Below are 17,049 nucleotides of genomic sequence, written 5' to 3' on the forward strand. Positions count from 1 at the left end.
TCACCTTTGACTAAAAATTATTAAAAAATTAAAGAGGCCTGGAAGTTTTGGGGAAAAAAATCCCCAAAATAGTGTGAGCAATGGTAACATTAAATATAGTCTCACAAAGTGAGCACTTTAAGGGGGACAGCACACCTGGGACACCTGCTTATACTTCTTTACTATAGCTCACACAGACCTACTTACATCCTGAGGTCACATGGTTATCACTGTTCAAAAACTGTCCCACCAAGTAGCTGGGAAAGGGCTACCAGTTCACCTGCATTGAGTTCTGAGTTTTCAGGAGCTGAGCTGAAAACGTCTAGGCTACCTCTTTCAGCATTTCCATGGTTCATTATAGTCGAGAGTTACAAGAACCTATTCTTGATATTTCAGCAAACTTTAGGGAAGGCTAGCTCAGTAGCTTGGGTTCTAAAATCCTTTGGTATTTTTATTATAATGGACTTAAGTTTCTAATTATTAGTATGCTCTGCCTGCAACATTTAACAGTATTGCAAGGACTTGTAGAAGAAAATCTCTTAATAAAAATATTTGTTGATGGAAAAATCATAGTAAAAGCAAACCTCCAAAAATTCACTTGTAGGCCATAAGAGCATAAGCACAACCATATGGGAGGAGATAACCAGTCTCTCCCTTCATATACATTCTTCTTTATTTTCTTAGTATACCTTCCCAAAACAGAGACATTCAACAGTAGTTAGAATGGCCATCTCCCAACATTTAAAAAAGCCACACCCCCCCCAATGGGTGAACAAAGTAAAGAGTGGTAACCTAGAGTTCAGCTGAGTAAGCCACTGTGGAGCCTTAAGTGGTGAGGTCTTCCAATTTCAGAGTGATGTGTCTTCAACTTGTTATCATCATTTAAGTGGAAAAACATAATTTAAATTTGGTGAAATGAGATTCATCTCGACAGGATTAATAACAGCATTCACTGAATTTCACATTCTTCTTTTGTGAACTGTGAAGAAAATGAATGGTAGCTAGAAGGTCAATGGGATTCCAGCTCCAGCTGCAGATGGAATGACAATATACCAGGACAAAAACACCTATATTTGATTTACAAAGCTAACAGCAGTTTTAAACCTGCAACTTAATTACAGACCAACTACACCACAACCTTTTCAAATGGCAAAAATACAAAAAAGTTAAGTGTTACAAAAATATTTCAGAAAAAGTGCATAGTCTAAGTGCATAGTAAATAAAAGCACTGAAAAATATCTTGCTAGAGGGAGTTCAGCTTGGAAAAGTTAATACCAAAGCTAAACATTTTTATTTTACACAAACTATACTCAAAAATAGCTTTATGAGACTGATTTCTGGCTAAAAGTATCAAAGGGTTTATTAGTCAAGAAACAAATATCTTAACTGACAAAGGTGAATAGAAAAGAAACAAAGAAGCTGCCTACCCCCAAAAGTTCACACTCATTAAGATTTCTGCAGTATTACGGTACTAATACATCCTTAATCGCAGAATGTGGTTAACCATGGAATTAATTATTGCTAAAGTATTTTTCAAATGAAATAAGAATTTAAAAAAACAGAAACAAATTAAACCTGACAATCTGACCAAACAATATCAATTTACAGTTTCAAGGTTATTGTACAAAATACCCACATTTACACAATAGGCTTCCGGCTTCATTTTCACACAAATGTTCTTTTAATTTATTCTGACATGCTATAAACGAATAAATTACACTATTTAAAGAATTATCATCAATAAGTTTTCTTTCTCTTGGGTCAGAGAAAAAGAAAGAGCTCAGAAATAATGCGAGAGGAAGCCCACGCAGAGATAACCTATAGAAGTGGGTGGGGCCAGGGAGGTCAGCAATCACATGAACCTCACATAGTGTGATGTGCTCCAAGAATAAGAATCAATCTGGTTATAGCCAGTTCACAAAGATTTTAAAGAAAAACTTCCTTCTGTAGTTAAACCCTTTAACGCTTTTAATCTTATTACGAAAATCAGCCCAGCTGTTAAGTCAGAGGCAGCAGGAGTTACAATACCAAGTCCTGGCAGTTGCAGTACTAGATATCGTGGCTGCAAGTCATTAAAAAAAGAAAAATGAAAGAATGCCTTTCCCCTTAGACCAAAGGAAAAAAAAAAAAAACAACAAAAAAAAAACTTTAAAACAAAAAAAAATTTTGAGGAAAAGTTGTAGCACTAAATCTAAAATGATTTGCAAAGGAACATACTTAACAAATGGCTTGAAGAAGTCTATTAAAAACTGGGGAGATTTTGATTTCATAGTGAGTTAGCAAGGCATTTTTTTGTTGTTTAAAAAAAAATCTCATTTCCTTACAGAAAGTTTTTAGTTTTTAATGAACCTGTAAACAAAAAAGCTCCCATTTCAAAATAAAAACAAAAACCCAGGTCATATAGATGTTTACAGTGATTACATTTATCTAAGCAACATACATACATGTTCAGTTGTAAGATGGTAACTAATTTTCTGTGACAAATATGCTTTTTTCTTTAATACCAAGAACATTATAGAGTTAATGCAGAGTCCTAAAGATAATCTAGTAGTCACTAAGTTTTTCTTAAGTCTTCACTTTAGATGCTGTTATTCTAGCACAGGTAAGCAGGCAGAGTCTTTCATATGCTCAAACACTGGAATCTTTGGTTGCTACCGTATCAGCTGGCTTGCAAACAAGAAGCCAATCATTTTGAGAATGTTTTAAGTGAACAACTTGCAAACCCCAGGGATGGGAAAACCCTAAGAACACACAATTGTGAGTATTTACAACCATCACAACTGTGGGTGAAGACTGTTCATGCCGTTCTTCTGAAATGACATCTCAAAGCAGTATAGTTCAAAATAACAGTTTTTAACAAAAAAATTGGCATATGCACAATTTCTCCACCAATTTGTGTGTCAACCATTTAGTTAACTTTTCCACTTGAAAAAATGCAATAGAAAACTGGACACCATGTTTCACTATCTCAATTAATATTCACAATTACAGTGGCTACAACTTAGAACACAGCATCACCAGTGCTGCCCAGAGCCAGTTTATACTGAAATTAAGTTCTTTACACCAAGTAAATGGTTGTCCACAACCACTGGCTAGTGTACATATGAACTAAAATTTCTAGATTTGGGGAGAAACAAATGCTGCTCCGATCATCTGCTCTGCTTCTTTTGTTCTTCAATTCATGCTTAGAAACCTAACAAAAGAAAAGAAAAATGAATGTTAAATTCCAAGGTAAAAATACAAATTTTAAACTATACCCAAAGTAGAAAAATTGGGTTGAACTGGGCCAATAATTATAATGGTGGCTCATGTTCTTTTTCATCTCTGAAATCTGCTCAGTTGTTTAAAACGAAAACATAAATCTATAAAGAAAACAAAGTCTTCTGTTTTACATGACCAGGAAGGAGTGGCTGTACAGTAAGCTAAAGCCTCCCAGTTAACATACAATTCTCAAGCTAGAGAACTGCTGGTAATTCAAAGGAGCCTGTTACGTTCACATCCGTATTTCTATCACCTAAAACATACTGTGTTCAAACATTTGTCGAATTGATGGAAAATAAGATTGCCTTGCTGTAGCAACTACAGAGAGTACAGTTTTAATCATACTATGGGCAAGGGCTTTCATGTACAGTATTTCTGATACAAATAAGGAATGCTAAGCTTTAATAATAAATGTGTTCAATTAAAAGTAAATGTTAAGTTTATGATTTCTACACAGAAACAACAGACCTTTAAAAATCCTTGACTTCTATCAGGTCATTAAAAAGGGAAGTTTTGTCACTGATTTAAAAATGTAAACAAATGATGCTTTTTTAGCTTTCAGTCTCAAGTTATCCTTCCATGCAGCATACACACACCTCTCCCTCCCCCCACAATCAGGTCACAGGACTTCCAGATAAAGGCAGGCTTGAATATAAGAAGCCTTCAGCTCATAATGCCTGCTTGTTTTATCTATGGCTGAAGTCAAAGGAAGGAAATGTCTCTCAACAATAACATGAAAGCCCCATAAACACCTTCTGTCACCCACAGCTACTGTTCCTTGTTGTCATCGGTCCACCCTTATAACCTATTTGGAAACCCTGGTGGCGTAGTGGTTAAGTGCTATAGCTGCTAACCAAAAGGCTGGCAGTTCAAATCCACCAAGTACTCCTTGGGAACCCTATGGGGCAGTTCTACTGTGTCCTATAGGGTCACTAAGAGTCGGAATCTACTCAACAGCAACGGGTTTTTTTTAATAGCCTATTTAATCCCAGTAGGTCTCTCATTTTTTTAGCGCAAACCATGCTTTTCAATTATGAACTGCCCTTATTCTTTCACTTCTCAAACGTATGGCCTTTATGGGATAAATAAAATACTTGGGTTATTTTCTTTTTATGTATACCTTTGTTTTCTTCAAAGATAATGCCAAACATTTATATATCATTTTTGGTAAATATTCTCTCACTCATTAATTAAAAAAAAAATTTTTTTTTTTTCCATTTAAGAGCCAAAGCAGCCATCTTCATTCATGTAATAAACACATGGTGTAAGCTTTGAGTGCTGTACTTCGTCTCCTCATACTGTCCTGACTACAGAGTAGATGCGGAATAGACCTTTGCTGAGTAGTAAGTTCCTAAGAAGCAAATCCAAAAAGTGAAAGATAACGAAACTTCACCACAGGGAACACTATCTGATGCGTACTATTAAACAGCACTAGCAAGGTAATGTACAAAAAAATGCTGTCAAATCAAACTTCAATTAAAATGTGACCATACTCTGTGACCTAATTCCAATTTTAAAAAGCAGGGTATTTTAAAGCGGGCTGAGAAACTGCAGATTAGCTAAATAGAAAGGACCCTTACTCCAGTCAGCATTTGGTTTCAAGTCCTGCAATTATACTTACACATGAAAAAGGAAGAATGTTTTCACAAATACTAAAATTGCTGGGTTTTCACTGCAAATGGAAATACATTATATTGAATAATTTATTACACTGAATAAACCAAACGGGGCTTAAAAAGTGGAAAACCACTGCCAATGACAAACTAAAAAGGAAGCATAACTATACTGTCAGTCAATATATTACAAAATTCTGTGTCTTTAACAATAGGGAACTTCTAGATAAGAATTATGCATGTTCATCTTTTAATATGATATCTGAGGAACTGCTGGGTTAATTAACGACTACAATAATTTAGAGGTTGGTTAATGGTTAGCCTGACAATGTTCCTGGTAGAACAGAGCAGTCAAATCCAGATTTAACGCTTCAGATGGGCCAATGGTAGATACTCCACCCAGGGATCAATTTTTTCTCCAAGTGAATTGTCTTAAGATGTTACTGAAGTTTGTTTAGGAAAAAACCTCAATATGAACATTCAGCAGGTATTCAACATTCAATCTTCAAGTACTAAGCATTCCTTTCCCCAGTGTGCATTAGTCCTTGGCTTTTATCTTGCAATTTGGGTGATGTCTCCCGGCTTCCAGAAGTTCAAGAACCCATCTTCACTGTAACATCAGCCAAAATACGAGATAAATCCCTTTGTTCCTAGAAAAAAAAAGAGTGAGGGGGTGGGGAAGAGTTAAAACAGGATTGGAAAAATTAATGTAATGATTCAGGCATTAATAGCTAGATTTAAGTTTCTTTTCAAATCTGAAAAAACAAGGAGAAAGAAGTTTTTTTTTTAACCAAGAGACTCTCTCTCTCTCAATCTGAAAAGTACATATCTACTCCTGTTTGTGAATTAACTTCAGGTACCAGAAACTAGTTCAAAGGGGTATTTATGAGTTTTTGAAATTTAGAATCCTTCCATACTATAAGGTTAAGCACTCAGCTGCTGAGCCAAAGGTCAATGGTTGGAACCCATCAGCTGCTCCATGGGAGAAAGATGTGGCAGTCTGCTTCTGTAAAGATTTACAGCCTTGGAAATCCTATGGAGCAGTTCTATTCTGTCCTATAGGGTCACTATGAGTTGGAATCGAGTCAACAGGTCCACAGTATAAGGTATACATAACTTTATAAGTAATTTTTTTAACACAATATTCATATTCACTCTGCAACGCCATTTATATCGAACTAACTTTTCCTGTAACGTATTTGTGTGGGATTTCTGGTCCCATAGACTAAATCCTGGAGAATTCTACATCAGAGATTGGCAGCGTACAAAGTTAAAACCAAACCCACTGCTGCTGAGTCGATTCCGACTCACAGCGACTGTACAGGACAGAGCAGAACTTCCCCACAGAGTTTCTAAGAAACAGCTGCTGGATTTGAACTGCCGACCTTCTGGTTAGCAGCTGAGCTCTTAACTACTGTGCCACCAGGGTTTCTATAAAGTTAAAGCGGGGGCGGCGGGGGGGGGGGGTGGTAGTGCAACTATAATAACTCTGCCTTTATGGAAACTAAAAAGGTACTAAGTGGGTTTGAGGGAAAATATAAAAGGAAATAGACTTTATTTTTCTCACAACAAATAAATGATGATTTAAGTATAGCTGGTATACACTACCCCTCAACTACATTAAAGACTGATGATCTGAATTATTTTGTCTTCCCCGTTACACAATTCTTTCTGCCACAGACTTCTAAGGTTGTTGAGTTTTAAAATACCTGTTACAACTGATTCCTTCCCCAACTGGTAGATGGTCTGCATCATACACCACTGAGTCACAGCAACACTGTACTCTTCAAGGACTTCTGGCTGTTGTGGTATCACCCAGGTGATCTGACGAGGTGAAATGTCTGATAGGTCCAGCAAGCTTTGGAGATATGAACTCCATCCAAATCAAAATAAACTAGTTCTTGCACTTTGATCTTCAATTCCTGCTGAGATATTTAGTTCTCTTCTATCCAGCTTTTTTGTCGACAGTGAAAAAAGATGACAAAAACTGGAGATCGCAGCAAGCAGATGCAGCTTCCTGGCACTTCTTTGGATTGAGCATTTTCAGAGCAGATCAGTCTCTCCAGGCATTTCAAGGTCTTCCCCTGTGATTTGGGCTACGTTGCTGAGTAACCAGCCACGTTCCTAGCAGCAATTGGTGAAGTCAGAAAAAGTTAAGCTAGACATAAATGGTAGGTGAAGCCCAGTAAATATCGGAAGGTAATTAAGGGAAGACCATGGACATTAATCTCTTTTGAATGCCTACAATCTGACATCCATCTATATCATTATGATAAAACTACACCTAGTCTATATGGCTGGGGTAGTAAAAGGATGGATAAAAATAATAAGAGAATAACAGTTATGTGAGGATCTACCTTTGGCTTTACTAACTTCTGAAATTTTCCCTTCCCTCTTCCCTCAAATAAAGAAAATGGTAAACTTAACTAGATTCTGTATGTCCTAAAAATATTTTCTCCTTTATTTACTAAGTCTTGAAAAGCACTTTTGTGATAATCACATATTTGAAGAAAAGGGGGTGAAATGGATTTGGATGTATGTCAGATGCAAATCTTACATTTTTCTCTTGACATGAATGTAAACAATATTAACTACATGCTTGCAGTACTTAGGCATGGAAATACTAGAACACCTTGTAATGAGCATTAGGAGAAAAACTTGGGTTTTTTTTTTTCTTCATCTTTTGATGGATTTTGGAATGCAGTATTTGAAAAGATCTAAAGAAAAGTAATCAGAACAGAAGTTTGCCTACTACATAATAAGCCCATGTTAACTGATTAAGTCAGACTTTAAAGAGTCTTTGGACATTCTTAGTGAACTGCTATAAAACAACCTAATATAGTTTTCCATCAAGAACATTAGATGTAGATTTTTTTCTTAAATAACCATGATAAATACATTAATGAACATGCCCATCTGGAGGGTATTTCCAGGAACAGATATTCTTGCAATAGTGATTTACTCGCTAAAGGTTGAGTTTATGAAATTTCCCCGATGTGTAAACCTCTGAAGTACCACTCTGTGAGAAACAAATGATATAATGTATAAAAAATACCTTTAAAATTTTTTAACGGAAAAAATTTTATATGGTGTTTTCTCGAAGGATTTCTTAGGATCAATGAATCATTGATCTGCATAGCTCTTCCTTAAATAAAAAACATACTGAAGTGGACCTTAAAGGCTATGCTCTTAAACACTCTTATATTTAGATATTGGAATCAGGAGTAACCCTAGAGCAGTTGTTTTTAAATTTCAAATTTCCTAGATTTCTTAAGGGATGACCCAGATGATAGGGTGAGGGGAACTAGTTCCTCATGCTTATTTCATGCCGTCCTCAGACCTGCTATACTTTTGTGGCTTTACATACACGGGTTTCACGCAAAATTTGTTCTGAATACTAAACTAGGTTGTACGTCTAAAATAATAGTTATTTTCAAGGCATAGCGCAAAAGGAAAATACTATTTTTTTTTTTTAATCCTGGGGGGTGGCACATTTTTGTAGCAAGCAACATTTTGCTTGTAGTCAAAATATATCACCAGAAAATATATCTCTGAAAGTAGTAAATGATATGTGAGGTATTCTACGGAAATCCCAACTTTTCAGAAATTTTACAAGTCTGTGTAAGTGTAATAATTTGTATAATCATTGTATCTAATAATACTATGAAATCTTTATAAGACTGAAAGTTGCTTTTACGAAAAATAGCTACGATACAAAATAAGGATTAAACTTAAGTTTAATTACAATTTTTTTCAAGGAAACATACTAACTCAGTGGATCCAACTTCTCATCTTTAAGACCTGGATAAGGCAGGACAAAAATTCTACTTGTTTATTGAGTAAGAGACACACAGTAAACTAACAATGGAACTAGCTCAAAATAAGGTAATTCTTTCTGAAGGCTGCTGAATGCCTGAAGTTAAATGTTCTGGGTCAGATGAGATTTCAATCTAATTTCAGTTCTTGAAATGATCCTATTATCCCAGCTAGCTTTAAGCAAAAATTGGTCTCATTTTGTGAGAAAAAGCAAACACCCTACACACATGCCAAGTGTAACAAGTCCTCAGTTTAGACTTCTACTTGGTCTTACCTAAATGGTAGGACCATTTTTCAAGGACACTAGCTACCTAGCTCATGAATAACTTTTTGGTACTATGATTATTTATACAGTGATTTTAAGACTCAAAAGGGGGCAATTAAGTCTCAATTGAGATGCAGAGCACTGGGCAAGCATTAGTGTTTGCTATTCTGGCCTTAAATTTCATCATCTAAGAATCCCCACTTCGTCAAACCTTAAACTTAGAATCCTTCCCAACTACAGAAACGTTGAAGGGAAGCATTTTAACTTCATGCCTAATAGATGAGCTGCTGGGATGAGGATGACATCAGTTAATTATCTTAGAATTCATTTTTTTTAATAGTTTAAATATAACACTAAAAATACAGACTCAAGATTAATCTATGAAGGCCAAGTTCAGACCAGAGCAGTCATTCAGAAACTAAATAACCACAAACCAAAAACCAAACCTTACCTGCCCACCATTTCCAGAAAGTAGGCAAGTACCAGGAGGCAAGCCCCAGAAAGGGGAAAAGAAAAACAAACCAGCAAACAAAAAACATGAAACAGAGGAGTGGAACTGTCTGGCAACAGTGATAAGAACTGGAGCTGTGCCCTAACAGTTCCACTTCTTAGTAGCACTAAGAGTATCAGAGAAAGATAGAAAGGAAAATAGACCTGCAGTTCAATGGCATTTGCCCCCAGGTATCTTCAATTTGCAAGGCCTAACTGTAGATTTCAATTCCACATGGGAGCCGAGAGCCTGAGTACAAAATTTAAGAGCCAAAAGGTAACCATTTTTTAAATTGAGAACATGTGTAGTTGAACAGTCACTAAAAAAGAGGTTTACTTTGTAACTAAGAAAGCTATGTCGAGCTTTTCCGTTATTTCAGCATTTAAGAAAGGAATGGACATGCTCTGCAACTGAGTAGATACTTTGGGGATAATGCCAGACTCACCTCTTGAAAATAGATCATATTCACAATTTTCAATTTTAAAGCGTTAACATGCAGGAAAAAAAAAAATCTTAACACTGTTAGTCTGAAAGAAAGTAAAAAATACCATGGCTAACTAGATTCATTACTTAAAATCAACAAGTGTTAGGTCTAGGATTTTGGATTGATTGACCATATTCCCAACACCAAATGTTTATTTTGGAAAAGGTTAATGAATGAGTAAAAAAGATGCAGTTATTATAAATGACCCAAAATCCCAAGAGAAATGATATATAATATACATACATATATGTATATAGAAAAACATATACATATATATATGAACAAGGACATTTGGGTTTAAAGTTAGTAGTCAAATTTTCCAAGGACGTCTTTTTTTTGGTAAACACAGCCAAATTTTTTGACGTTATTTTAAAACCACCTCCTTGATCTAACACTGTTAGAAATGAATGAATTACCCAATTTTGTGTTCAATTTTTTCCCTGTAACGTCACTTGGCTCTTGGCTACTAACCTTTCATGTTACTCTTGGTTTTGTCAGTTTGCTTGCCTGTGGGGGTTTGGGCCTGCTGACCCTGCCCACTGGAAGAGGCTGCCTGCTGTGCTGCTTTCTGCTTTAACATTGTCCAATCAAATGTGTAGTCATATTGGTGGTTCAGGGTCCTGGAAAATACAAAATTATATTATTAATCTTTAATGACACAAAGTACCCTACTGAACTTTCAATACAGTGAGGGACATTTCTTCAGGAAATATTTTCTTAAGTATTACAGCTTGTAACAGATTTCTCTTCCTACAAATGAGTTGACCTCTTTTGTTAACTCTTCAGTGAAATAATTTCATTTACATTTCACAAGTCGGGGGAAATGATACCACCACTCTGGTATGCTGTACTTGGTAGAATAAATTCCTTCCCTTTTCAAAAAAAAAAAACAAAAAAAAAACTGCCTTTAAACGTTGAAAGGAGCAGGGGAGTGGGAGTGAAAAGGCAGCATGAAGAACTAAAACACTGAGTTAAGCTGTCAATTATCTAGGGATAGCTTCGTAATGGAGAGCAATTCCTAAAAACAAATCGGTGTATGTATGGGATTGGAAGTCTGTGAGGCAGATGTCAGAGCTGGAGACTGGGGGAGACTTTTCTCTGGTTAAAGGACTACCCTCAGTTCTTAGTCTCCTTACAGTTTGAGCTGAAAGTACTCTATTCTCCCCCCACCCTCCCGCTATGTTTAAGACCAAGCTGGTTGAGCCTAGGGAACCCAGGTTTGGGTCTACTTTCACACTTGACTCCATGTCTATACCATATTTTAATTGTTTTTATTTGGCACAGAACACAGAACTCTGTACCAAAGTTGGAGAGTTCCAGGGCATTGATATTCACTAATATCTTACATGGACTGCAATTATTGTAGAAAAATTAGGTTCTGTTTTGCGTTTAGTTCAACTGCTTCTCCATTCCAAATTAAAATAACCTCAAGCAAACTGAAAAACGCCAAATTAGCTCAAAAGCACTTATTTCTTAAAACCTTTATTCATATTGGTCAGACACACTTCACTTTAATTTGCTACTTCTCAGAGTAGATATGTTGGACAGATTTAACCAATTTCCCTCCCTGAAGTTTATAGTCTCAAAAATATCTTAAAAACTGACCTGAAAAGAATGCGGAATAGCTGCCTCAGGTACATATAATCCGGGGCTTCCTCAAAGCGCAGCCCACGACAATAGTTTAAGTACATGGCAAATTCTGCAGGAAACCCCTAAAGGTTGTAGAGTTAAAACACACGATTAAAACAAACAGAAAAAAAAAATTTTATTTTAAGATAAGAAAATAAAATTTAAATACAAGCAAAAAGTGTACTTAAATAGAATGTTCTACTATTTTTAGGCAGATGTGAGTATTAAAATAAGTATAATATGACTTAGTTTCCTCAAATCTTTGAATAAAATGTCATCTTCCTGTCCACCCCATTAAATATGGACAGTATCTTGTCTTTTTATATATTGGTGGAGGAAATACATATCCCTTTTATGTTTTTAGATAATTTAGATATCCCACTTGTTAATTTTTCATTTTGTCAACAGAAACAATTAATAAGCCAAAAGGAAGGCCACTCCGAAAATGATTACTTTCCTATTTATAAAAGTAGCAAATATTTAAACAGAAAAGTAGAAATCACCAAGAGTCCAATAATACAAAGCAACTACTATTAACATTCTTCTATGTTATTTTCAATCTCTTAATAAACTTCTGAATAGCCACATAAAATTCTACCTAGTAATAAGCACATCAAATTAATGCATTCCCTATAACTGAACACTTAGGTGGGTTCCAATTTTTTCTCTACTATAAACAAGTATATAGACACTTTTAAGGCTTTATATAAATTAGTCACCAAAAGGATTTGGCTACCAGTAATGTAGAAATGAAAAAAAAAATACTAACAGACAACACAAGCCTCTACGTCTCCTCCCTCAAATAAATATGAATGTGGAGAGAGGAATGGAGGAAAGTTAAAAGAAGCAGTCTCTTCCCCTAACTATTTGACCTACTAACTAGAGATGTCCTTACAATTTGAGAAGTTTCTCACATCTAGAATAGTCAAGGCAGGATAGAATGAAAATACTTGCAACACTTATTTTTACTGATTAACAAACAACAACTGAAGGTAAAATATTTCTTTTTTTGCCCCCTAATGAAAAGACAAACAAAACCTTAACAACAACAAAAAACTGCCCATATTAAAGGAATTAGAGATATAAAGAAGCCATCACTGAACCATGAAACTTATGAAAATGACCTCACTACTTTAAAGAAATACCCCATACTTCTGTTACTCCACCATGAATTACGTATTTGTGGCTAATCCAGAAAGACAGATATAGTTCCCAATTTCTTGACCAAAATTAGGAGGAAGCCACAAGGAGATAAAATACTAAATCCTCTCTTCTTCTTCTTTCTGCAAAAATACTGACTTTTCCAGTAGGCCAGATGAACTTTTCTGTTGCATGTACTATAGAGAAATCATGATGTTTTGCTTCTCAAAGTATACAGATTTAAAAAATTTATTTGGGTGGACTGTAATATGTGACTATTTACTTAAACCTCAAAGAGTCTCAGAAAAGATCATACATAGCCACTCACCCCCAACCCTCTGCATTCTTGTAGATATGTAGAAAAGGGCAAAGCAAATTTGTGGATGGGGAGACGCTTATGAACTTACCTGCCTTCCTATGAAGTTTGAGGTTTTAATTACACTATATTCTGTAGTTGAACAATAGCTATTTTGGATTGATCTCATCTACTGTCTGTTTCCCTACCCCTTAATATACCAATTGCCAGTTGATTTCTTTTCTGACTCCAGTTTAGGGATAATGAAAGTATTTCTTATTTAATCTCTCTCATAGATTGGCGAGATTTTATTAGGAAAATTTACCGGCCCTGTTAATACCCTCAATTAACAGATGAGAAAGCTCAGATAAACATGAACATAAGACAAGACAGGTATTTAAAATAACCCATTTATTCAAGCCATTGTCAAGGTAAAGATATTCTGAATCATTAAAAAGTACATTTAAAATGGTGAATAGCTACCTAATAGGATCTCTAAGTTCTAGCTATCAAGTAAAATGTTTCTTTCTGTTCTTGGATCATTTTTTTTTTCCCTTTTTTTAAAACACTCTTAAAGTATACTTACTTTACATAAAACTTCAACAGGAGTGGACATCTTCTTTTCACTAATCTTTTCATATTTTTGTTTCTTTGTTGCAGCCTGTGGAAAATAAGATTTAAATCACCAAGACATACTAAATACTACTGAGAAGAACTTTAGAAGTTTAACACACTAGACAAATAAACGCATACTTGAGATTCAAGAATAATCTTATACCTGAATTAAAAAAAAAAAAAAAAAAACAACAAAGCACAATACATCTAAAATTTTTTACTCTTAACTCTGTTAACCTTTGAGGTTAGATGCTACTTCAAGAACATTTTTATCTATTAGGAAAGGATGAGACCATCAGAAACACCAAAACATGTGATTTAAGTAAAAATAGACGGGGTCAAAATTAGGGAAGTTTTGTTAACCCATGGTTCAACACTAGGGCAAAGGCAAAAGCAGATCAATACAAAAAATTGTGCCCATTATTTAATGACATTGATAACTAGAGTTAGTTGCTAAGTAAAAATATTTTTCCAATGTAAAAATATTTACACTGGATGAAGCTAGAAAGAACTGAGCAATTTGTCTAGTTTACAGGTGCTCAACAAATATATAAGTATCTTTTTCCTTCAAGTACCAATAAGGTAGCAAAATAGCTAGTAAATTCTAAGACATAGGGATTTATCATTAACACACACTCACGAAAGTAATGGTCACACTCCTAGTTAATCAAAACAAATAAAATGTTAGAATTATTGCATCAATTATGTGAACAGTATTCTTGGATAAACCAGTTTTGTTGTACATAAAAGTATATACTTTTAACATAATGGCAATACACCAAACTGGAAAAGTCTCCACTTTCTTAAGCCATATCAACTCACATCCAGATAAAGCTAGCAGTTACCAATGCGTACCAGCTTACTGTCTCAGGAGAAATGGTTCCTCGGCTGTAACTAAGGAATTTAATTCAAACTCAGAAAATCTCTGATTTGGAAAGAATCTTAAAGCTCATCTTACCCAATATATGTATTTTATTCCATAAGAGCAAAACAAAAAAACAAACTTGTAATGTGAGTTTATTATTTACCTTTAGTCCCTGCCACGGCAGGCTGGTTCTATTAAAATACATCAAAACGTATCCTAATGACTCCATGTCATCTCGGCGACTAGAAAAGAGAATTTAATTTTATGAGCTGAAACTATTACGGGGAAACGTGAAGGAAAGCCAGCTACACAAGAAGACATTTTCCCAAATGAAGAGGGAGTGTTATTCAAACTTTAAAATGCCTTAGCAACTTATGCAAGAAAGTACTTTAGCTTAGGTGTTGGCTTTTGTAACAAAAAGTTTATAATGGGCTACTTCTAAACAAACTTTTCTCATAAAAGCCAAAATTATAAAAAGGAACACAGTCCTACAGTTTAATTTTTAATGCAGAGCAAAGAAGTTTTAGCTAACAACTCTCTAAATGGGGTTAATGAAAACTGAAGTGCCAAGTAGCAGGACAGATTCCAAGTTTCACAGAAGCTCATAAAAATAATTTTAGGGATAAAGGAATGAATACACATTTTAAAGTTAATAAAACATCTATATGAATGTATATATATGTACATATACAGGCATATATTATATATACACAGATGGATACATATATTTAAAGGCTGGTAGTTATATCAGCCTACAGAAAAAGTCAAACTTTAGTTTAACCCAGCATATTCAGGTATTTATAGATATTTGTGAAGCTTGAAATTCTCATGAAGTTCCCTAGCTGGTGGCATAGCATTTGTCATTTCTCTACGTGTTTTAAAAAACAAAAAATGATTGAAAAAAAGATGAAGGGAACATGAAAAACTAGGAAGAAAGCAGAGACAGTAATTATCATAATTTTTACTGTAAAATTATGTATATTTATATAGAGTGGTGGGATTGGAAGAATACAACAGGACATGGTCCACCAATTCTCTTCTGGTTCATAGGACTCAGGTAACATTTTCATTGTAGAAATAGCTAACTTGGTATCACTCCCCAAAACTCAACTTGGTATCACCCAAAAATATAAAAGGCCCAACCAAGATCAGCACTAAGAATATACTGTCTTCAGCTGCAAAAATGAAATATCAAGATAAAATTGCATTTATGTTTCTAACTTTCCATGAAGCAGTATTTTCTTCCCAAGAGAAAACCTTCAACAAAGAAAAGACCTCATTTAACTGGCTTCCCTGCACTGCCTAAAGCAGCAGGTAGAAGGATTAATAAAAACCGAACCCACTGCTGTTGAGTCAGTTCTGACTCATAGTAACCCCATAGGACAGAGTAGAACTGCCCCATAGAGTCTCCAAGGAGCACCTGGCAGATGCGAACTGCTGACCTCTTAGTTAACAGCCGTAGCACTTAGCCACTACGCCACTAGGGTTAATAAGCACCCTTCAAATCCTCAGCCAAGAGACATCCTTAGACATTCTAAGATCTAATTCAAATATCTGAAAAAGCCCTTAATGGCTTCTGCTACAGATATGATAAGGATATTTAGTTTTCGAACTCACCTCTGCTCAATACCAAGATGTGCATTGATGCTAGCATATCGGGCAGTGCCAGTGAGATTTTTATCTTCTCTGTATGGTATGTGTTGCCTTGTCCTGTTGTCTCTGTACTTTTTGGCCAAACCAAAATCAATAAGGAATAACTTTAAAAGAGAAATAAAGACACATTAGGTTTCCAACCTTGGTCAATTAAACTGCTTCGTATTCATTAATGGCACTGATTTGATTTATAAAAGTAAAGCAAAAATGTATACATGTGTGATAGCAGAGCTCACAAGTGTGCTGTCTGTCATAACGAAACCTGACATCCTGTTACTACTGGTATTAAGCATGAGGTTTCAAACACTAGACATAAGCTATCTCAAACTCTTCCCTCCTACAAAGGCCACTATTCCTCAGTGTAGCAATAGAATGCTCACTATCTAAAATAAGACAACCCTGTCAGTTTGATGTTACCAATGAAAACAAGATTTTTATTAAAAAAATAAGCACTTCTTAAAGGAGCACGCATTACATCCTACTACTTCACACTAACATTATACATGTGATCAGGTTAAACTTCTGGAAAATGACAGGTTGATCTGGAAAAAAAAAAAAACACTTAGCATTTAAATCAAGGTGGCTTACAATTAGCAGTTTACATGAGCTAACTAAAAATCAAACTAGTGTTTTAGAACGAAGTAATGGTTACTGCTGTCTCATTTATATGAGACCCAGGGAATAAGATACTCATATATAATGTAGTTAATTTTTCTAGGTAGTTCAAATTATTCTCCAAGATTAAAACCTCTGGAAGAGAGAGAAAAAAAAAATTTTTTTTTTAAATGGGGAAAAAAAATCTTTCCCAAATATTTTCATATTTACCTACCTTCTAAAGCAAAATAAACTTGAAAATTTTAGCCTTTATTATAAAATCACTTTTTATACACTGTGCTATATAACCTGCAAAGATTATCAAGGTGGGTAGGCTACATTACCCTTTT

General features: G+C 35.0%; 1 protein-coding gene across 6 annotated transcripts in view; it reads right to left on the reverse strand.

Moving 5' to 3' along the window:
- Window positions 1-634: 634 nt before the first annotated feature.
- CSNK1A1 (casein kinase 1 alpha 1) overlaps window positions 635-17,049 on the reverse strand; it is a 48,052-nt gene continuing 31,637 nt past the window's right edge. For 2 of the 6 annotated variants that reach the window (XM_049874042.1, XM_049874045.1), the window contains 6 exons: window positions 16,070-16,209; window positions 14,616-14,694; window positions 13,559-13,633; window positions 11,514-11,620; window positions 10,380-10,528; window positions 635-3,172 (listed from right to left, as the gene is read on the reverse strand). In XM_049874042.1, coding sequence (XP_049729999.1) covers window positions 3,165-3,172; window positions 10,380-10,528; window positions 11,514-11,620; window positions 13,559-13,633; window positions 14,616-14,694; window positions 16,070-16,209 — 558 coding nt within the window. In that variant the 3' untranslated portion in view covers window positions 635-3,164. The other 4 variants (XR_007516154.1, XR_007516155.1, XM_049874044.1 and 1 more) reach the window with 3 other exon arrangements.

This window comes from Elephas maximus, chromosome 2, assembly GCF_024166365.1.
Source record: "Elephas maximus indicus isolate mEleMax1 chromosome 2, mEleMax1 primary haplotype, whole genome shotgun sequence".
NCBI classification, from domain to species: Eukaryota; Metazoa; Chordata; class Mammalia; order Proboscidea; family Elephantidae; genus Elephas; species Elephas maximus.